At 49.7% G+C, this 22,357-nt stretch overlaps 1 protein-coding gene and 3 long non-coding RNA genes across 7 annotated transcripts in view; 3 read left to right on the top strand and 1 right to left on the bottom strand.

The window, feature by feature from the left end:
• Positions 1–4,258: 4,258 nt before the first annotated feature.
• LOC104861826 lies at positions 4,259–5,232 on the top strand. Of its 2 annotated transcripts, XR_780119.1 has the most exons (4): positions 4,259–4,280; positions 4,369–4,407; positions 4,647–4,816; positions 4,963–5,232. It is a non-coding gene; the product is annotated as an uncharacterized LOC104861826 (long non-coding RNA). The 2 variants fall into 2 exon arrangements; XR_780116.1 differs by lacking the exon at positions 4,259–4,280 and having other exon boundaries at positions 4,342–4,407.
• Positions 5,233–5,239: 7 nt separating this feature from the next.
• Positions 5,240–6,271, top strand: LOC104861835. Its single transcript, XR_780121.2, has 4 exons — positions 5,240–5,542; positions 5,693–5,800; positions 5,891–5,997; positions 6,232–6,271. It is a non-coding gene; the product is annotated as an uncharacterized LOC104861835 (long non-coding RNA).
• Positions 6,272–6,377: 106 nt separating this feature from the next.
• Positions 6,378–9,997, top strand: LOC104861841. 2 transcript variants are annotated; one of them, XR_780123.2, is made up of 5 exons: positions 6,378–6,405; positions 6,594–6,713; positions 8,698–8,746; positions 8,914–8,968; positions 9,526–9,997. It is a non-coding gene; the product is annotated as an uncharacterized LOC104861841 (long non-coding RNA). The 2 variants fall into 2 exon arrangements; XR_780122.1 differs by lacking the exon at positions 9,526–9,997 and having other exon boundaries at positions 8,914–8,991.
• A 4,038-nt stretch (positions 9,998–14,035) lies between these two features.
• The window catches only part of Ephx2 (epoxide hydrolase 2), a 33,513-nt gene continuing 25,191 nt past the window's right edge, over positions 14,036–22,357 (bottom strand). Inside the window, exons 13-19 of one of the 2 annotated variants that reach the window (XM_010623455.1) lie at positions 21,188–21,259; positions 18,865–18,898; positions 17,339–17,441; positions 16,630–16,699; positions 15,081–15,161; positions 14,669–14,727; positions 14,036–14,520 (exon numbers count right to left, since the gene is read on the bottom strand). In XM_010623455.1, coding sequence (XP_010621757.1) covers positions 14,442–14,520; positions 14,669–14,727; positions 15,081–15,161; positions 16,630–16,699; positions 17,339–17,441; positions 18,865–18,898; positions 21,188–21,259 — 498 coding nt within the window. In that variant the 3' untranslated portion in view covers positions 14,036–14,441. The remainder of the gene's footprint in view (positions 14,521–14,668; positions 14,728–15,080; positions 15,162–16,629; positions 16,700–17,338; positions 17,442–18,864; positions 18,899–21,187; positions 21,260–22,357) is intronic. The other variant, XM_010623460.1, reaches the window with a different exon arrangement.

Genomic DNA, 22,357 nt, shown 5'->3' with positions numbered 1-22,357 from the left:
CCCCCGCCATCTCTGCTCCCCCACCCATTTCCATGACTGGCCAAATGCCCTGCCCCATAGTGTCCCGGTCCCCAGTGGCCTGCCCCTACCCCTAAAGGCCCAGGAGCCCGGTACCACTCCTCCAGTACACTTCCCCTTGCTCGATAAAGCCCAGGAAGAGAGGCCTTGAGGCAGCACCTGCCTTTGGACAGCTGGCTTGCAGCCCTGGACCAAGCCCTCCCTCAACCCCGCCCCCAGCCCCAGCCCCCAGTTCGCTCCCAACTCTGTCCACACCCATGCCGCTGAAGGCCTTAGCTTCCCTTGAGCCGTTCACCCCCGGTAACCCGGTAACGTCCCTGCCCTCAATCCCTGTCTGTTTTCTCCCAAGTCTGCTATGCTCTTGCCTGTGAAGACCATAGCTTCCCTGAAGAAACTCAGATTTCCTGGTTCAACTCCATGCCCTCAGTTGTCTTGTACATCCTCCCTTTTCTGTGCCACTGTGGGCCCTTTTCTCGTGTTTCGTCCTCCAGACCCAGCAATCTGCCTTCTATTGTTCCCCCTTACCTTGTAAGCCTTCCTGTGATCTTTGACCCTGCCTGCATGCTCTTCCCAGTCCAGGTGTAGCCCTGTCCTAGCCTGGCTGACATGCCTGTCCTGAGTCCCCCTTCTATAATGGTGCGATGCCCTTGTTCCTCCCCTGGTGCCTTCTCCCCTGACTGACTCGTCCCCTCCCTGAATGGCCACTGTACCTTGACTGTGCCTCACAGGCTTGAGACTGATTTATTTCTTCATGCTATGACCTTTACCTGTGTTCTTTTTCTTTTGCCCCCCTTGATTTAATGGCTTGACTCCCTTTCTTGAATATTTTGGCCAAAGTAATGCTGTAGTTACGCCTGGTCTAGGTCCTGGCCCCCTTAGCCCAGTCCAGGTCTTTGTCCCTTTTTTACTCCTTGGTCCACTCCTATCCCTGTCCGCATTGTTTCCACCACCAGCACCCAGGACTTCCCTTAGCACAGTTTGCCCTTTGCCCTTACTACCTTTCCCAGGTACTATTCCTACTCTGCCCCTGCTTCCATGCTCACCAGAATGCAGGTCTTGCCCTGTGAAACGTGACACCTTCCAATCCAGATATCCGTGCTTCTAGTGCACCCCTGAGCCCTGTGCCCCACCCCAGCTGTCTGTTCCGTCCTGAAGCCCTTCCTGTCAGATTTTAGAGTCTGTGCCGCCCCTCGGCGGTCACCAGCCCACCTGTGCCCTTGGCCCCTGTCCCGCCCCCGCCCCTGCCCTGTTCCCTTCCATCTGTCCTCTGCCATCAGACCTGATGGAGCTGAATCACCCTGGCTCCCACTACTGTCGTTGCATTCCCTTCCCATGTTTGTCCATGTCCCCCCATCTGCCCTTTGTACCCCAGTCTTTGCCTACTTCTCCTATGGATGGACTTCTTAACCCTGGAATTTCTTTTGCCTCCCCCTGCCTTATGTGTCATTTCGTATTCTTGGGCATTGTTGTCCATTCTCATTAGCTGGCCACATCTTTCTTCCTTGATCCATTCCCCCATAGAACCTCCCATTAGCACTGCCCCCTCCTTGCTTTGCAGTCTGCCCTCTCCCTGAGGCCTGGTGCCTTTGCCAACTGATGAAGTGTGCCAGTCCTTGTGCACCTGGCTGCATGTGCTTTTTGTGCAAAAATCATCGTTTATCCCCACCTCTCCACCTTTCTTGGAGAATTCATTTCATCTAAGTACTTGTCTTTTCTTATTCTTCTGTGGTGTCAGACTAATGGCTCTCTTTTGTATTAGCATCTCATCCCCCAACTCGGGCCCCCAGAATCCTGCCCAAACTTCCCACCCTGTTACCTGCCATCGCCATACAGTATTTCCTCTCCTCACCTTCCTGCCTGGTGTTAACCACCTGTCCTCATCTTGAGCTGGCTCTAGCCTCTTGGCTTTAACCACCTGTCCTTACCTCTTAGTTTTAGTCACTTTCTGTCTGCACTACCCAGACTCGAACTTTGCTATCTCCCTGCAATTCCATTGTCCTGCTCCTGATCCATAGCTTAGGGACCCCTCCCTGCCTCTGCGTTCTCCATCACATCGCCCAGCCTCACTGTTCTTAGCTATCCTCAGTTGGTCTTGTGTTTAGCAAGCCTGTCCTGACACACTGTGCTTTATGTTTCTGCACATTTCCCTGGTCTTAAGTATGGAGCATGATTTGGAAGGTCTCAGTGTCCTGTTGGATGGAACCTCTTTACCAGATGATCTTGGCCTTAAATAACACTTTGTCTAAACTTTACTAATGTCCTTAAGTGAAGATTTCAGAGAGCTGACTGCCTGGAGTTTCTTGTAGTAGGGTGTGCCCGAAGCAGGCAATGTAAAATGTGCACTCTGTCCCAAAGCACTGTTGATCTTCTCGGACATGAAGGTTAACCTTGATGATGTTGGTGTGTGGGAGAGGGCCACACAAGTTTTCATCTACCTAGCCACTAAGGTAAGGCAGCTGATATCTTCCCACCTGATGGACGCATCCATCTGTTCATCTGCCTGGGTTCTACTTTTTTCTTTGTATTGAGTTTATTGGTACATTGTAGGTATACACAGTACAGTTAATTCATTGCTGGGATCTTGTACCTTTACATGACAGGTTGCCTGGGTTCTAAACAGGCTTCTCAGTCTTCCAACAGGACACAGCCAGGAATTTATTCATCATCTCAAATACTAAGGTGAGGCTTCTGATGGCTTCCCCTGGAGCAGAGCCCATGCACGTATTCATCTGCCCAAATCCTTAAGGAAACGGGCTTCTGTCTTCCTACTACAGGTTAGTGCATCTATTCATCGGCGTGGATGGTGAGGTGAAGCTGCTAATGTGTTCCTATAGCTCGGACACCGACATGTGTTTCCTAATGTCTTCCTGCAGCACAGAGCCACGCATGTGTGTGTTTGCCTGGGTACTAAGGTAACGCTTCTCTCTTCCCACAGGACAGGGCCATGCATCTGTTCGTGTGATGCGATACTATGGTAAGTCTGCTGCTGTCTTCTTCCTTCATGACAGAGCCATGCCAGCCTTCATCTACTTGGATACTAAGGTAAGTCCCCTGTCTTCCTATATAAATCGGCCAGGAATGTGTTCATCAGCTTGGATACCAAGGTAAAGATGCTGATGTCTTTCTACACAGCAGAGCCATGCATGTGTTCATCTGCACAGGTACTGAGTAAGTCTGCTTCTGTTTCCTACCACAGGGCAGTGCATCTATTCATCTGCCTGGATACTAAGGTAAGTCTGGTTCTGTCTTCTTCCAGCTCACAGCCATGCATCTGTTCATCTACTGAGACACTAATGTAGCTCTGCTTCTGTCTTCCTGCTGGGTAGATCCATGCATGTCTTCCTGGTCAGGTACTAAGGTAAGTGTGCTTCTGTCTTCCTCCTGGAAAGAGCCATGCACATGTTCATCTGCAGGGATAGTAAGGTCCACATCCTGATGTCTTCCCCCACCCCCACCCCCAACAGGGATAGAACTCAGGACCTTGTGCTTGCGAGGCAGGGAAAACAGCACTGAGCTTATTCCCTGGATGATGACATGTTCAAACCAGATAGGGTAATGCATCTGTTCATCTTCTTGGATACTAAGGTATTCCTGCTTCTGTCTTCATACAGGACAGGGCCATGCATCTATCTGTTCCTGTGTTAAGGTACTATGGTAAGTCTGCTTTGGTCTTCCTTTGGAGCCAGGAGCCTGCTCATCTACTGTGACAATAAGGTAACTCTGCTTCTGTCTACCTACAGGAGAGATCTGAACATCTCTTAATGTACGGGGATACTAAGGTAAGTCTGTGCATGTCTTCCTACAGGATGGGGCCAGGCATGTCTTCATCTGACTGGATACCAAGGTAAGGCTCCTTCCTGCCTTCCTATGGGACAGTGCCAGGAATCTTCATCAGCTGTGATACTAAGGTAAGGCTGCTGATGTCTTCCTTCATGACAGTCCCATGCATGCATCTGTTCACCTGCTGGGACCCTAAGGTAACTCTGCTCCTGTCTCCCTACAGGAGAGATCTATACATCTGTCCCCCCACCACCACCACCGGGATACTAAGGCAAATCTGTTCATGTCTTCATACAGGACTGGGACATGCATCATCTGTTCATCTGCTCAGACAGCATCATACTGGATACCAAGGTAAGTCTCCTGTCTTTCTATAGGACAGAGCCATGCATCTGTTCATCTAGCAGGACACTAAGGTAAACTCTGCTTCTGTCTTCCCCCTGGACAGACCAATGAATCTCTTCATCTCCTCAGATACTGAGGTAAGTCTCCTGTCTTCCTACAGGACACAGCCAAGAATCTATTCTTCAGCTCAGATACCACGTTAAAGCTGCTTATGTCTTCCTACAGGAAAGGGCCATGCATTTGCCCGTCTCCAGGGATACTAAGGTCAGGCTACTGATGTGTCCCCCTACCCAAGGAACTCTTGCCCTTGTGCTTGTGAGGCATGGAAAGTACCCCTGAGCTATCTCCCCACCTGCTCATATCTTCCTGTAAGATAGGACCATGCATCTGGTCATGCTCTTGGATACTAAGCAAGGTCTACTGATGTTTTCCTAAGTGACAGAACCTGGCATCTGTTCATCCACCTGGAATACTAGGGTAAGGCTCTTCATGTCTTCTTGTAGGACTGAACCATGCATCTGTTCATCTCATGGACACTAAGACAAGTTTCCTGACGTCTTCCTACAGCATAGAGCTATGCATCTATTAATCTGCCTCGGTGTACTGCTTTAATTCTTACGTCTTCCCACAGAACACGGCCATGTATCTGTTGTTCATCTCCTCATGTATTAAGGTTAGTCCACTGATGCCTTCCTGCAGGACAGAGCCATGATTCTGTTAATTTACCAGGAACTAAGGGAAGGTATCCTTGTATGTTACTGATATCCATGCATTTCTTCATCTGCTTGGGTACCATGAACATCTTCTGTCTACCTATAGGACACAGCCAGGAATCTATTCATCCACTAGGATACCAAGATAAGGTTGCTTTTGAGGTTGTTCATCTGCAGGGATACTAATGTAAGGCTGCGGATTCCCCACACCGTGAAACTCAGGACCTCGTGCTTGTGAGGAAGGCAAAGCGACACTGAGCTACCTCCCACCCGCTGATGTCTTCCTACAAGACAGGGCCATGTTTTCAGATGCTAAGGTAAGGCTCATTCTGTCTTCACAGAGGACATGGCCATCCATTTGTTCAACTCCTCATATACTCAGGTAAATCTGCTGATGCCTTCCTGCAGGACAGGGCCATGCTTTTGTTCATGTGCTGGGATACTAAGGTAAGTCTGCTTCTGCTTTCCTTCAGGACAGAGCTGTGCTTCTGTTCATTTGTTGGTAATTGTCCTTCTGTTTTCCTACAGGACAGAGCCAGACATCTATTCAACAGCTCAGATACTAAGGTAAGGCTGCTGATGTCTTCCTACAGGACAGGGCCATGCAACTTTTTATCTCATGGACACAAAGACAAGTCTCAACGTCTTCATACAGGAGAGAGCCATGTATCTGTTCATCTGCCTAGGTACTATGTCAACTCTTCTTCCCATAGGACAGGGCCATGCATGTGTTCATCTCGTATACTGTGGTAAATGTGCTAACGCCTTCCCACACAGTAGCTCATCTATTGCTTCATGTGCTTGGATACCAGGGTAAGTCTCCTGTCTTCCTACAGGACACAGCCCGGAATGTATTCATCAGCTCAGATACTAACTAAGGTAGGGATGCTGATGTCTTCCTACAGGACAGAGGCATGCATACGTTTTCCTGCACAGATTCTAAGGTAAGTTTGCTTCTATCTTCCTTCATGACAGAGCCGTGCTTCTGTTCATCTACCAGGACACTAAGATAGTCTGCTTCTGTCTTACCGCAGGACAGATCCATGCATGTCTTCATCTGCTTGGGTATCATGAAAGTCTCCTTCCATCTACCCACAGGACACAGCCAGAAATCTATTCATAAGTTCAGATACCAAGCAAGGTAAGGTTGCTTTTGTCTTCCTCCAGGAAAGGGCCATACATGTATCCATCTCCAAGGATACCTAGGTCAGGCCACTGAGGCCCTCATCCCTCATTCAACTCAAGGCCTTGTGCTTGTGAGGCAGGAAAAGCGCCCCTGAGCTACCTCCCACCTACTCATATCTTCCTACAAGACGGCCATGAACCTGGTTATCTCCGCGCATACGAAGGTAAGGCTTGTTCTGTCTTCATACAGGACAGGGCCATGCATCTGTTCCTGTGCTGGGATACTAAGGTAGGTCTACTGATGTTTTCCTAAGTGATAGAACCTTGCATCTGTTCATCCGCCTGGAATACTAGGGTAAGGCTCCTCGTGTCTTCCTGCAGGACTGAGCCATGCATCTGTTAATCTGCAAGGATACTAAGTAAAGTAAGTCTGCTAAAGTCCTTGTGTTGGACCCAGCTGCACCTGAACTTTCTTGGTGGCCATGAAGTGAGTGTTTTGTCTCTACCCTATCAGCAGGGCTTGGGGAAGTGCTAAAGTCCTGCCAGTTGAGTACTTGTAATGATTGTTGGTTGGAATTCAAAACTTTGGCCTTTTTGCTTTCTGCCATTTAGAAATACAAGTCCTGTTTCTGTGGACAGAGTACAAGTTGCCATTGTGAAATGGGAACACCGCCCTCAAAACACTCCTGTCCCTTTGAAGTGCTATGTCTCAGCTTCCGGAACCTAGCCTAGGTAACTAAATTGCAATTTTGCCTTATTCACCCATGAGTGACTAAAGGTCTGGCTATACCCACTTGGGCTTCCTCTAGTGGTTTGTAGCTTTAACTATACTACCTGGTATAACCCCACTGTTTTGACCCCCCTGGGTTTTTCAAGGAATCTTAAACTGTCTTCATGGTGTGGCTTGGCCCTACCTAACTTACCCAACCCTCCTTCCCCAGCTAGGCTTCCTCACCCCAAGGGTTACAACTGCTCTTACCCACTTTGTCCTTCTCTCTCTGACCAAGCTGGACTCACCCTTTTGGTTGTAACCACTTTCTGTTACCCAGCAGGCCTCTTGTTACCTATTTTGATTCTGTTGGCTTTGTTTTGGCCTTACTTAATCTGGTGATTTTTGTTGTGTTCATGTGTCTACCTTTGCTGGTGACTGAATTTAGGGCCACGCATATGCTAGGCGGACACTCTACTACTGTCCTGTACTCCCAGCCTCTTCTCCTGTGCTAAGCCCATAGCTTTACTGATCCATCCTCAACCTCTGGCTTTAATGAATGCTTGGCTTTATTCTCCCAACCTAAAAATTCATCACTGACCTTTCCTTGTAACATGGATATAGCCCTTTGCCTCACATCTGTGGTGTCCCCACCCTGGGCTTATCCTTTTGGCCTGAACCTCCTAAGCTCAATTTCTTAGTGTGACATAGCTGCCTTAGTAGTGGCCTTACTTAGGCCACATCACCTGACCTTTGCCCACTGTCTTCACCCAGCTGATCTCATGCTTTGGACTTAGGATATATCTGCCTTCACCCTCCTGGCTTTAGCACCTAGCCTTACACATCTGACTATCTTAGCAGCCTCCCCATCCTGCCTTGCCCTTGTCCTCCCGGCTGCTCCTCGACCTCCCCAGTTCTTGGCTTTGCTTCTAATCCTTAGCTTATCCCTGGCCTTCCTCCTGGGCCTCGGACCTAAATGTTACCCTCTGACTGTGTCCCAGTGTCCTCATCCACTGGGTGTAGTTTACCCCTGCTGAAATTCTTCACCTGTCCCCTTTCTTCCTGACCTTCCCCACCGGGCCTGTCTCCTGATCATCCCCTTCCTTGCACCTGGGTTACCCGAATGACCTTGGCGATGTGACGTTGGCTTGTCAGCCTTTCACTCCAGCTTTGAATTCTAGCCTTATCCCATCTTTAAGCTTTGGCCTTATGTGGTATTAATCAGTTTACTTTATTCACTTGACCCTACCATCCCGTCTTTATCATCCACCTGGTTGTATCTACTTACCCTTTCCCACTAGCTGCCTTCCCTTATGCACCTCCTGTCTACCAGATGGCTGCATTCAGCTGCGCATGACTTCCTGGCTGACACCTGGATACCAACAGGCGTTACACACCTGGACCTTTACACCTAACACAAGCGTTCCCTAGATTTCTTTGCCATTTAGCTCTGCGTGCCTAATGTCACCCAGTGAACACCACCTCCCAGCTCACCCACATGGCTGTGCCCAACCCCCTTTACCCTGGAGTCAACTCATTTGGCCTTGTGTCCTAGTGACCTAGGCCTTTCCCTCCTGGTGTTAACCATGTAGTAGGACTCAGGAGGCCTCTCCAAGCTTCATGGATTGGACCCTATTGCTGCTGCCTTTGGGGGAAATAAAGAGGAAGTGCAAGGCTGCAAAGTCATTGCTGTGCCCTCATAGTTGTGAGGAGATTTAGAAGCAAAATTACTCTAATACCTGGTATCCTTCCCCGACTGAAGCACACAATAAGAAACTCATGGCCAGCAAGGAATCTCTAGTTTGTCAGAAGGTATTACAGGATGGGAAGAAAGGCAGAACAGTGAGTGAGACCAAAGCTCACTTTACTGCAAAAGTATAATTAGCTGCCGGCATACGCATTTCTTATAGCTTTATCTTATAGATCGTATACATTTTGAAATAATGCATTGTATTCTTTTTTCAATTTCCCATCTCTAAGAAAGTAATCCGCTTCTTAATCTTATAGATGACTCCACAGAAGCTGTTTAATTTTGTGAAAGTATCCCATTTCCAAGGTAAAGCAAGCCCTTCTGTCGGACCCCTCTCCTGACACCCGTGCAGCGCCCTGCCCGGTGAGCAGCACAACCTGGGGCACGAAAGTGTCCTGGGCTTGTGTGCGTCTCATTCCCATGCCCTCCAGAGCACCTTTCCCCTCCCTGCTGCCCTGCCCTCTGTCTTGCAGATGAGCACCTTTGTATCTCACGTGCCCAAACTACAGCTCTCCAGCACCTCAGAAGGTATTTCACCCACCCAAACCTGGAGGTTCTGCTTATGTCGCTGCTGGTTAGTGTACATTCTTCAGCCCAACCTGCCATCCCCATGCTGCCTGAGATAGAACGGACCTCTAACACCTTTTTCAGCCCTTCTAACCCCACATTAACAAAACACTGCTGGCTATAAGCCTTTCCCCGACTCCCCTTTCCCCACACTGCAGTCCCCATGGGGCCTTTGTTTCAACTCAGGTAAGGGTATCCATCACTCCAAGTCTCTTGCATTCCTGTCTTAGACAGGGCCTGGGCTGAGGACTTGTCCCACAGCTTAACTACCTCAAGCCTTCTGCCACCTCTCTTGCCAGGTACAGGACCTCTACTTAGAAACCTCAGTATTCTGATGCCTGCAAGACCTATGCATCAGTGTCTCCTCCCAACGCAACCCCCCTTTTCCAAACTCCAAGGGGACTCAAGGTGTTGGGTGTAATCCTCCCTCACCACCTACAGAGAGACCTATCATGGAGACTTCAACCTTTCTAAGACCTACCAAATGTCACCAGGTGATCTTTTATTGATTCTTGCAGGAAGATTGCTGTTTTTCCAGGAGTCTGGCATTGTATGAGATGCCGCCAGAACCCTCAGAAGTCCACGAGTGAAACACTGAAAAACATTGGTTCTCACTGACGACAAGGTGGATGGCAGCCGTCCTGGGACCTTCATCGTCCTTGTCCATGTGCAGCCCCTTGATCAATTTCTTCCAAGCTCGACTCATGCAGCCACTAACTTCTTCACCACCAAGATACTGATGAACAAATATCCCTACCTCCCAGCCCCACCTTCCAACACAGCTCCTCCTTCTGACAATGATCCCAGTCAGCTGGAAGCAGCCACTTGAGAAAACTCACAATCCCATCCTTATGCCGGGAATGTGAGGCCTCTACCCACCAGACCTAACCACGCCATCCTTCATATCAGCAACCTACTTAGCCCTAGCCACAGCACCCAGTCCATCTTCCTGAAACCATCTTCCTACCTCCATCTCAATAAAAGCCCGCTCTCCTGTTCCTGGTGTACAATCACTGGACACAGCAAACTTTCACTTTACATTTTCTTGTGGCTGGTTATTTTGTTGCTATTGTACCAGGACTTTCCTGACCTATTAAAAATTTCACTACTTTTTGACCTTGTTTTGTCCAATTCTTTGTTGAGGAAAGGGAGAACCTAGAACGAATCTCTGGAATGAGTCCCTATACCCCAATGTCGGCAACACTAGGGAAGGAAACTTACATCCCCCGAGTAATATTTTTGATGGAGCCAGTGTTTCAGTTGGCAGTGAGAACCATTCAGTGAGATACAGGAGATAAAGAAGAAACTCCCTCAAACATCAACAGAAAACAATCTGACCAAGACGTTGTGGGTATTGCCCCTCTTAATGTGTATTACTCACTTTCTCATCACTGCGACCAAAATACCTAACACTCAAAACTGAAAGGGGGAGAGGTTTGAGTTCTTTTATCATTTAGGGGAATTAGTTTGTGACAGACTGGCCGAAGATGGAAATGGCAGTGGAGGAGGACAGATGCTCAACCAATGGCAGGCAGGAAGCAGAGAAGGAAGCAGGTCAGAGCATCATTACACACCCCTTTGGGCCATTACCCCAGTGACCCGTCTCTTCCCATCATGCCTCACCTCTATCACAGAGTTTGGAGGACATTTTCAAGCAAGTAACCACCAATCCAGGATACCCCACAGAGGACTGACTATACTATACCTTCATGTGCCCTCAGTGGTTAAATGCTGACAGTACCTGCAGATGGCGTCAGATCCCAAAGACTAGACCTTTTCCAGATGCCAGTTCAATGGACACATCTCTGGAAATTTATGTGAGGCGAAACCATACATTTGGTCAGGAAAACAAGTTGATTTTTAAGTGAGAGTAGAAGTGTGTTTTTCCTTTCCAGTAGCTTTCTTACAAGTTGGCTGTAAATTGGGGTTTGCGAACCTCCTCAGTATCAATCTGTGGCTTCAGTGAGTTTCCTGGAACAAGTCACGGAACTTAGAGAAATGCTTTATTTTTGTTCATAGGCAGAGAACCACTCAGGTGAAGGGAAATTCAGGGCTAGGTCCAGGAGCATCTGGAGCCTAAGAGATTTGTTCCTTTCAGTGTGGGAAGTGCCACCCTCTTAAAAATGTCTGTGTGTTCCTCAATCTCTCTTCAAACTCATTTCTTTGGCTTTCATGGAAGCTTTATTATGTACATGGGGATTATGTTGTAGGCCATTGGTGATAATTCAGCATTCAGTCCTCGGCCCGAGGATGGAGACGGTGCCGAAAGTCCTAACCCTCTAACTGCGTGGGTTCTTGCCAGGACCAAGACCCATCCTGAACCTGTGCAGAAGACCTTACCCACACTCAAGTGCTAGATTATAAGAGCTACATCCTAGGAAGGGAGAAAGAAGACAGCATATATTTTGCAGTATTACACTGAGTTGAGAGGAGAGATGGAATGGTCATTAGGCTAAAAGCTAGAAAATATATTTCATGTTCCTTAACATCTGTAAATCTAACAAAAATCTTCAACCAACCAGACATTGCTGCTTCCTGCCAGTAGACACCCTCTCTTAGAAGCAATACCACTTGTTGCAGACTGATTGTGCCCTAATTCGCCCCTGCTCCTGGTTATCCCCCCCCACCTTTCCTGTCCCCAGTGCTAGACCGATGTGGAAAATTTATGCTTCCTCAAATGGTTAATTATAAAAATACTCGGGTGCAGTCCGTCATATATTTTTCCAACTGCCTTCTAACCCAGCTGCTGGATGATGTGGGAAATTGTCCCAGAACACAGCATAATGACTGAAATTCAGACCTCTATCCATTTCTTTGGTGTTGGGGCACACAAAGTGACACCTCCAACCCTGACGTTTGTTGAGTGTGGAGTAAGGGAGCACCCTAGAGGTGTCTCTGAGCCTTTAGCCCAATGGCTATCCTCTCAGTCCTCACGCGCTCCGACAGTACAGGCAGGGCCTTGTGAAGTTCTCCTAACTGACCAAGATGCTGCTTTTTCAGAGAGACTGATACGTTTAGTGATAAAGACAATAACTCCAGAAAGATGAGACTCAGGGAACTCCCCAAATGCACTTCTCATCTATTCTCATGATTGCTCCCCAAGAACCTTTATCCACACGGGACAACTTTGTTCGAGATGATTCTTGCTTAAGCTCTCCCCCAGTTTGTCCTTGCCACTTTGCTGTCAAAACCCCTGCCACCTGCAGGCCCCTGCCGCCTTTCTATTCCTTTTTAGAACTCGGGAGCATATATAAGCTTCAACCATCGAGCCCTTCTTTGAGGCTTATTTTTTGCTTATGACTGCAATGCTGTCATCCCCCACCAGACACATTAGTAACTTATGTGCCCTGTTCTCGCATTGACCTGGTTATTCCCATTCATTTCAGTAAACTTTCAGGAACAGGACATTCCCGTTCAGAAGGGACATTTCCCTTCACCCACATGGGTTCCACTATGTTAACGTCCGTATGTAGCACTAATATTTAGATACAATACTGAAGCCTGGTGTGCATTAGGTGCTACCCATGTTTGGTGCCATTAAAACTAGGTACTATTTCACTGATAAGGGAACTGAACCACTGGAACTCAGAGCAGGTACCTGACTCAGCTGGTGTGGCTTCAAGACTTAGAAAGGAAAGGTCTGAGGTAGAAGGTGCTTTGGAACCACACCTTGAGTCTAGGTTTGCCCCATGTAGCCAAGTGGCAAATTGGCTGAACCTGTTTCCTGCCCTGTGAAATAGCAGCGATCCTCTGGGAAAATCAGAGGTGGTGTGTGCAAGACCAGGGATACTGCTAACCTCTCTGACTGCCCCTGGCTTTCTTTACACGCAGATGCACATAACCTTGTGACCTGGCAACTTATCTTTATTCAGCACTTGCCTGGGGAGTCTACATGCTCTGCAGCATCTCCCTGCACAAAACACACCGAGTGTGGGGTGCAGACATCCGTGAGTGCAGTATGATATGGAAGCAGGGAAAAGGACTCAGGAAGCAGCCTGTGGCTTGTTAGGGGAGCAGGCGGCAGACTCCAGATGGAAGAATGCAGGGCTAGCGTGCAGGGTCAGAGAGAGAGTGTGGAATGGGCAGGATTCAAGGTGATGATGTACATTAATCATGGGAAGATAGGGCCACCTGGGGATGGAGGGGCAGGGGCCAAGCCCACTGCAGCATGCAGGAGGCTCTGACTTTCAATGCTCAGGATCAGATTCTCTTGAGTGTAGCAGTTAGGCTGCTGCACCAGGGCTGTGGTGTTCAAAGCAGGACAGAGGCTAGATCGATGTGGGAGACAAAACTGTGAGACTTCATGCCTCTGTAACTGGATGTCATAAGAGAGCGAAGCTCAAGGGGGAGATTAGCACTGAACCCCATGGTGTCTGTTTACTAAACGGGGAGAGTTAAATTTTAATCAATCTCAAGTGAAATCTAAAATTCGCAGTCTCACTAGCATAGTACAAGTGCTCTAGGTGTGCACCGGTACCTGCTAGGGAACCAGGAGGAAAGGGATACACGGCTACTGGGGCTTACTGCTATAGACATTACCTCTTCCTCAGAGGCTCCAGGTCAGTGCATGTCTGGCTCACAAGGCACCCTGGAGACCAGGGAAAGTGTCTGTCCACTCCTATGCAAGGATGCCTTTCAACAAGAACAAAGCAGGGTGTCGTTCCTATGTAGAAGCCCCCTCAAGAGCCTCATATACTCATAGGTGGGGCTTTGGCAGGTGACTGGAGTAACAGGACTTATAGCTGACTTGATGTTGGAAGGTGGGGTCGGGTGGAAAGAGACGGGTCAGTGGGGCCTGGCCTGGGAGGGTTTTTCTTATTCCCTAGGACTCCCTTGATTCTCTGCTTCGAGTCCTCCATGTCATGAGGAGCTGTGTCCTTGTGCCATGCTGTCCTGCCTTGGAGCCAGAGGACTATGGACTGAAACCTCTACAAACTATGAGCCAACATAAACCTCTGTTCCTCAGAGTTGCACTGTCAAGTATCAGATCCTGGTGACCAGAAAGTGACTAAAACACAGGGACACAGCTTTCTTAGTTTTATTGATTAAAGAATCCTAATCTCTGCTGAGACACTTCAAAAGGAACTGCAGATTTTCCTTCAAAACTGAACTGTCAAAGAGAAATCACCATGAGACCACCTCACCATGTCCCCAAGGGCACTGACCACTCTGACCCAGTCTGTCTTCCACTCCAGCCTCTTCATGCTCCTGTCTTGTGGCCACCAGACATCTGCCACCTGTGTGATTCTACCCAGATGATTAACACAGATTTCCCTGCAAGTAAAATTTTCAAACTAGATTGGCTTCTCTTAGAGAAAAATCACTTTTCGTGCAACCCCTTCGGATCCAAGAGCGACTTCTAAGAGACGTGTGTGATGCCACATCTGATCACCAAGACTTCCCCCAATGACCAAGGGAGAGGATGGGGTACAGGTTAAATCTTTGAGACGAGGGTCGAGTTCCTCACTTCGGCCTCCAGCCAATCAATGAGGATCTGGTTCACCTCAGCCGGCCTGAACGGGACAAAGCGGGGATCACATGAGGCCACTGACCTGTGCCAAGACTGCTGGAGTCCATGGCAGCAGCATGAAGCCCGAAAGCTTTCATTAAGTAATGTAAACAGGGTCCTGATTTCCACCCAGGGAACTCAGGTCTCCTTACTTCTGCATCTGTGTCCAGTGTCCGCAATTCTTAATGTGTCCCCTTTTCAGGTGGGGAATCTGAAAGAAAAGCCCATCCAGGAAAGGTAAGCAGCCAAATGCAAGTGGCTTTGGTGTCCGTTTAGTGTGATGATGGAGGGCAACCTGGGAGGGTAGGGGACCCCTTGGCTCTCTATGCCCCACAGGCCACCCTCAGTGAGCCCCGCATCATTTAGGAAAGGAATGAGGCCCGAAGGAGAGTCTACGTCAATACAGACAAGGGAGAGGCAGTCAGCAGGGGATGGTGATGTCAGCGGCCAGGCCCTGTCGGAGCAGGGCTCTAGTGGACCGTCTCATCCTCGCTGCTGTCTCCCACTGGACCCTGTGAGCACTCCCAGGCAGCAATCATGACCCCAGGCAGGGTGTTCCCTCACCCAGTCCTCCATGTGCTTGGACAATTCAGGGAAGAGTATGAAATCTTCCTCTGCTGTCACCATCAGGGCTGGGATCAGGATCTGGTGGGGAACAGGCCACAGGGTAGCAGCACTCCTCCACCAGACACCTCCACCCACACCCAAACCGTAGCGGCATCCTCATGCCCGTGCGTGTGTGTGTGTGTGTGCATGCGCGTGTGTGCTGTCTTCCACCATCCCCACCCTAGAAATACCCGCCTCCCTGCTGCAGTCCTGGCTGTGCTTGTGCCAAGCTGAGCAGGAGGGAGTCTTCCTGATTCCTGGAGATCTTTTGGGTGGTGGGCGCAGGGACACAGTGATCCCCCTGCCACACACACTGTTGTGTCAAGGTGTCTGATCTGCATGTTCCATGACTGGGGCTCACGGAACTGATTCCATGGCACGGCTAGGAGGACATAGGCCAAGATTCCTTTAGTCTCCTTAAACACGGCGACCAGCACTCCAGAGGCCAAAAGGGGGAGCAACAGCAATTAGCAAGACGACCCTGACTGAAGTCAGCAGAAATGATATCCCGAGTCACCATGGCGGGGTGTGTGTGTCTATAACTAAATTCTAGAATGTTCTGAGCCAAAATGTAAACTGGTGAGGGTGCGTGAGAGTGGATGGGAGAGGAGTTGGCAGGAAGAGGTGGCGGGTGATGGCGGAGGAGGGGCGTGCCCAGCCTGCACTACTGGGGTCTCCTTCCCAGTGCCTCTGTTTCCCTCTGGGCTTGACAGATCTGGTCTGTGGAACAGCGGCTGGGAAAGTTTTGTCAGTCAGAGAATATAATGGTAGTAATGACAAAAATTAGTTGAACAAGGATCCTCTGCCAAGTACCTGCTCTTAATGCCACACACAGCCCATTTCCTGATCGAGGGGGCACTGCTCTTGTCATTTCCTTTTTGCAGAGTAGGCAACAGCAGGGCAGAGCGGTCAAGGGCCTTTCCCAACATCACTGGGGCCGACCTGCTTCTCAGCCTGCTGTAAACCACGATGTTGTGTCCTCTGCTGCCCGGAGACCCACTCCGGAAGGCCAGGACCTGCCCGCAGGAGTGGCTGTGATGCCCCTGAGGTCAAGCTCCCTGCTCAGCACATGGCTGGTACGTTCACTACAGGATGGGAACCCAGAGCTGACCAGGCTCCCTGGGAGCAGCCCAAGGCCTGCTCCTTACAATATGGCTTTTTAATGTTTTCAGTGTAAGATTATTCATTCCGGAGACCAAGGAACTGCAAACCTATCATGTGCTGGACAAATGAGGACACAGACTGAAAGACCCAACCAGGAAGTGCCATCACCAGAGGCCAAAGGCACGTCCAGGACCATTCCACACGCCTGTGGTCGGGGTCCGGCGACCCCGTCACTCGGGAGACGTCCTGGCCCATCTGCCAGGACACAGCCCTGCTGTCCCAGTGCCGCTCTCCATCACCCCAGGTGATGCATGGGGAGAAGCCCCGGAGGAGGCCCGAGGGGAGTCCTGTCCCTGCCCAGCTCTGCCCGAGGGTCCCGGGTCAGGACGGACGCTGCACTCACCTTCCGGCCCACAGCTCTGCAGCCCCACTTCCAGTTCCGTTCCATGTTGCGGTACCAGTTCAGGGGGCCTCTAGGAGGGGTTGGAAGAGGCAGGTGAGCTTCCAGGGGTTCACTGCTGTAGCCCCCACAGGCACCTCCAGGGGGCGCAGCTTTCTGTAGGGCCTCGCAAGCGGGCCCGTGACACGGCGCTCGGGGTCCTAACCCTGACCCTTGCCAGTGGCAGAGGCAGAGGATTCAACGGAGGGCAGCCCCAGGGGGTTTCCAGGACTCTCCTCCACGGAGTGCTGGCTTTGGTGGGGCTGCTGGGTAGCATGCGAAGCCCTCCAAGCCCGGGGGCCGCTCCCTTGCTCTCCAGAGCCCACTGAAAAGGAGCACTGGGAAGCACTGCAAAAGCCCTGGACCGACTTCTACGTTATTCCCACGGGTTTCTGTGCTTTTCTGAGGACAGATCCATCGTTTCATTCTCAGGGGAGCTGCAACTGAAAAACAATTAAAAATCTGTGCCTTGTGGGAGGCCCAAGGCATAAAAAAGACCTAGGTAGGCTATCTGAAAGAAAGCTGAGCCCCAGATGGTAGTGAGATGCCTGACACTGGAGGCATTCAAGCACGGTGGGCCCAGAACTCAGAGCAGACTGATGGAGGGAGACCGCTGGGGTGCCACTCCACTGACCGTCTTGCCTCTGTGTCACGGGCACCATCCGAGGCGTACCTGAAGCCAGACTTCTTGAACTGCTGCACGTAGTACTGAATATCTTCCTCAGTGACCATCTTGCTGAGACCGGGGTCCTCTGGGGTCTGCACAAAGAGTCCTCCTGAAAAGAACCACTTGTCTCACCTGCGCTCCCTCTCGCTAGTGCTCCTCCCCCGGGGTCAGACCCAGGGTGACATGTGTCAGGCCAGGTCTGCCCTGCCTTCCCTGCTCCCTCAGACTAAACCCTTTTCCCCTTTGGAGACGTCGTTACCAAGATTTTCTCTCCATGCTGCCTGGTGGACAGGAAGACCCTAAGGCCAGGGAGCGGGGGTCCCACTGCAGACCCTCCTTCGGCTTCTCTGTGCAGAATCCTATCAGTGCTCCAGAGTGTGTCCTGGCAGTAGCTGGTCCCCCGAGAGGGCCACTTATGCCACCAACTGGCAGTAGAGGGATGATGCACTTTCTAGGGTGCCCTGTGGTGTCAGTGCTGGCACCCAAATGGCCCTGGATCACCACTTTGAGACTCAAGATACAGGAGCTGGACATTGTAGGCTTCTGTACCTTATGTCACAGGGCCAAGTGGCCAGGTGTGGCAGGCTGGCACTCTGCCCCCAGCTGCGAGAGCATAAGCTGCCTGCTGTGTTCACCCCTTGCTGCTGCTCCCCCACCCATCCTCCCCTCCCCTGGCCCTGTCTCTGTGGAAGGCACGTGCTCAGAATGCCCTGCGGGGAGTGGCCGAGCAAATGAGTGTGCTAGGGCGTGGGTGCTTGAGAACATAAAGTAAAGGAGGGATGGAGGAGGCGTTCGTGAGCTGGACAGCCTCTAGGATCAGAGGAGTTTGGCCCCAACGCTGCCCTTCTGCGTAAGTCAACCCTGAGACTTGTTTTGTAGTGTGGAGATCATGGTGATGATGTCAGACTTGTTACAGGGATTATACATAATCTATGTCACGGGGCAAAGCCCAGTGTCTGATGCCAACAGTAAGGGCTCAAAGCCGTGACGTCACTATTAATAATACACAAGAGGATGATGGGAAGGACGCAGTGTTGGGTCAAAACAAGGTTTTGTGGAAACAAGGCTCTGATCTGAGCTCCACTCCATCTGCTCATTATGGTCCAGCCCTGCAGGGAGAAAAGGGATGTCCCTCCTAGAGCGATCCAGGCAGGGTCTTGGGGAACAAGAGCCAGTGGGTGATGAAGGAGATCCCTTTGCCTCCTCCCACACTCGGGGTGATCCGCCATCCCGTTTCCAGCATGGTCTCGCGTCCTCATCAGCACAGGTGGGGTTGCCCCCAATAAACTCCCAAAATCCTCCAAGCCCTGCCTGCTAAGGATCCTGGTACACAGCTCCCTACAGCAAAGGGCCCTGGTCCATATGGTCAGGCTTGGGTTGCAGTGAGCACCACGTGCCCTGTGGGGCTGGGCTGGGTAAGTCAAGGTTCAGGGCAGGAGGGAATTCTGCCACAGCAGTCAGCGGGGGGAAAAAGCCACCACGTGCAGATGCTGTGGCCCCGCTGCTTCCCTTCTCCTGGGAACGTGTCTTACCCATTTCGGTGACTTTATGCACAGTGAGAAAATTCTATGGGAAGAAAAGAGAAAGCACGTCAGAGAACCAAAGCAAGATTCCGGAAACAGGTCTCTGAAAGCCCCGTTACAACAAAACTCCAGTAAGTACCACATAGGCTACCACGGTGCTATGCAGACCGCCCCAGAGAGGGATTTGTTCTGAGACCCTCGGGACGAATCCCAAAGGTGGACTAGACCAGGCTGAACTGAACCCTACAGGCTATGTGCTTGTTTCTACATGCTTTTGGTAAGTACAAACACATGTATGATAAAGTTTAACTTCATAAATGAGGACAGAAAGACACTGCCCATAACTAATAAGAAAACAGAATAATTATTAACAATACTGTAATGAAAGGTATGTCCACATGGCCTCTCTTTCTCTCTCGAAACATGAGACAAGAAGATGAGTCACACCCCAAGTGGGGCAGTGCTAGATTTCACTACACTTACTCAGAACGGTACATGATGTAAAACGATTTTTTTCCTGGAATTTTTCATTTAATGTTTATGGGCCTCGGTTGGCTGAAAATAACTGAAGCCATGGAAAGTGAAATGATGGATGAGTGGACTTTTCAATCACAAGCACGCTAAGTCCCCAAGAGACCAAGGGACCTTCGGAGAGTCAAACATTCCAGACTGACAAAGTTCTGTGCGCAGACGGCACCAAGGAGGTGTCAAGTCTTGTGCTGATCAACCAGCTGGACTGAGAGACGAGACCTGAGACCCACAGTGGGCCAAGGACGGAGGATGAGACACTCCTTGTCCCTCCGTGATAAACCCAGTGCTTTACCCTCGGCTAAAGGACCAACTAGGAAAAATCCACCCATCATGGCAAGCGACGTTAAGGGAATTTACCCTTCCTTCTAAGCTTGCTACCAAAGGAAAACCAAAACAAGCTTTCCTAAAAGTTCACAGCTACTAACCTGCCTTCACCCATGCCTGTGTGTGAACTTACACTGTCTGTGTGATCAGGAAAGCCCGACGTGTGACACAAACAACGAAGCAAACCTGGGCAGGGAATGCAGCCAACGAGGAGCACCAGAGAAGGCTAAGCCACTCGAGACGGTCAGGGCTGGAGCAGATGCGATCTCACACCGAAATCACAACACACACACACTCACACACAGTTCCTTAGCAAGAGATAGCAAATGCAGCTATCAGTAAAATATGGATCTTCACAATAAAACAAACCAGAACAAAATAGAAGAGGGAAAGAAGATCAAACATGAATATATTTAAAATAATTAAAGCCACAAAAAGAACCAAAAAATTAGAATATATCAAGACTATCAAAATAAATTGGAATGATCTGAAAAAGTACCAAATACAGCTTTCATAAATAAAAATAGCTTAATTTTAGTTAAAAATGGGCTGGGGATTGGTTCAGTGGTTCTACCACCTGCCTCGCAAGCGCAAGGATCTAAATTTGATCCCCAGTACTAAAAAAACAAAAACAAAAACAAAGCTTCAAAGCAGTAGTAGACCACAGGTTATCTGACAGATGTATAAAGCAAATATGAAAATGTACACTTGAAGCAGATTTCTCAAAAGCAACAACAGAAGAGAATTTTGTGATCAGATAAACCATTGTGCAAAATTAAACACAAAAATATGTTTTTAGGTAGAAATAGTGCGTGAGGACTAAACCCATGGCCTTTGCACTGAGCTACATCCTCAAACCTAATTTTATTTTTATTTTTTCAGACCGGTCCCCACTAAGTTAATAAACTGCCTAGGCTGGCCTCAAATTTGTGATCCTCCCATCTCAGCTTCCCAGCGTGCTGAGATCACAGGTGTCCACAGCAGACTTTCACTGGAGAACCACTGAAGGAGGCACTCCGAGAAGAAAGCAGCTAAACTTGTCAGGAATGAGAGAGATGCAAGAAGTGGTCAGAAAGAAACTGGAAGACAAGCAGGCCGTGAGTGTACACAGAGCACCAGAGAGGATCAGCACTGCTGCATGAGGCAGGGCGTGCTCGATACGGAGTGAAAGTGTCCCATCTCCTCTGCGAGGCCAAGGAAAGGGTAGGAGTAAGTCAGTTGTACAGACTGAACAGCAATGTATAACATGGTTTCCAAATCATCACCATTGTCACCAGTGTTCGGTCTTGTGTGACTGGGAGGAGGTGATTTTTCTTCACTAACAAGGGGACAGCAGAGTGGGGCCTCCTATCAACCTGACCTCAGCTGTCAGGATAAGAAAGCCAAATGGCTAATCCCAGGCCCTGCAGCACCCCAGTTACCCTCTTCCTTCACAGCAGGCCCTTCTTGCCCTCCCATGACCAGCCTCAACACTCACCTCATCGCTGGCTCTGAAGATGGATTTGAAGGTGCGACTCAGGTTCTGCTCCAGCTCAGCCTCCGCCACTCCCTGCAACAGTTGAGGAAGCGAAATGAAGGACCCTAGACACCTCAGAAACCACATTCCATCCCCTTCTTCCCCACGCAAGGAGCACCGTGCCTGTGTCTCTCTACCAGAGTGTCATGACCGCCACAGTTGCATGGAAATACATAGTCAAGAAAAGGTTAAAGTACAGGATTCTAACCCCCAGATACATAGGTTAATGGATAGATGGATGCAGGAATAGTTTGGGGGCACTGGGGTGGTGAGAAGACCAGAGAGGCTCCCAGGACTTTGAGACAACAAGTATCAAAGGCCAAAAGCTGTAATTCCAAACCAGTTGTGTCCAGACACTCAGTTTTACTGCAGTAACATCAAAACCAGCTTCTCTGGGCTGGGCCTAAACCATTACAGGCTATGAGACTGCCGGTAGATTATCTTCCTGAGGATGGAGCAGCCAATTTCCACTGCTTATTTGCTGGGACACATATCCTTCTTGGTGATAAATGACCCAATGATTCTACCTCCTGGGAGTGCTACCACATGTGGCTACTTGACCTATTACATGTTATGGTTGGGCCTTCAATACTGCGGTCCCGGACGGTGAGCTGGACAGTGCGGACCCTGGACGGAGGGGAGGGCCTGGGGCTGTGTGCATGCTACTTTTGTTTTCTGCCTCTTTTTTCCTTTTTCTAATCTTTTTGTGTTTTACATTCAGAAGACACCAGTCTACTGCAAACCAAAGAGGCCCAGAATGCTGGTGAGGGGTTGACAATTAAAAAGATATTTAAACATCCAAAATATTTATAAAGAGTTAACATTCACAAGCAGTTCTAGCAAATACTCATGCACCTTCTGTCACGTGGGGCACAGGGAAGAGTACAAGCTAAAGAACTGATGGGCAGTTGGGCAGGTAGGAAATAGCACAGAGGACGACGCAGCAAAAAGGCCTGTGTATAGTAATAGTTTCCCCTGGCTGCCCAGAAGGGCAGTTTTTACCAAAGGGGCCAGCCACAGTAATTCGGCAAAGACCAAGAGCTGTCGGGCTGGGCAGCCTTGCTGCTTCATGTACGGATCTGGGAGCTGGCTAGAAAGGCAGGGCCTCAGGTTCCCCCAGCTTCACCAAAC

Source organism: Fukomys damarensis, unplaced genomic scaffold, assembly GCF_012274545.1.
Source record: "Fukomys damarensis isolate Sample0158 unplaced genomic scaffold, DMR_v1.0_HiC HiC_scaffold_18, whole genome shotgun sequence".
Taxonomy (NCBI): domain Eukaryota; kingdom Metazoa; phylum Chordata; class Mammalia; order Rodentia; family Bathyergidae; genus Fukomys; species Fukomys damarensis.
The sequence above is the reverse complement of the archived record's forward strand: the minus strand, read 5'-3'. Positions and strand labels throughout refer to the sequence as shown.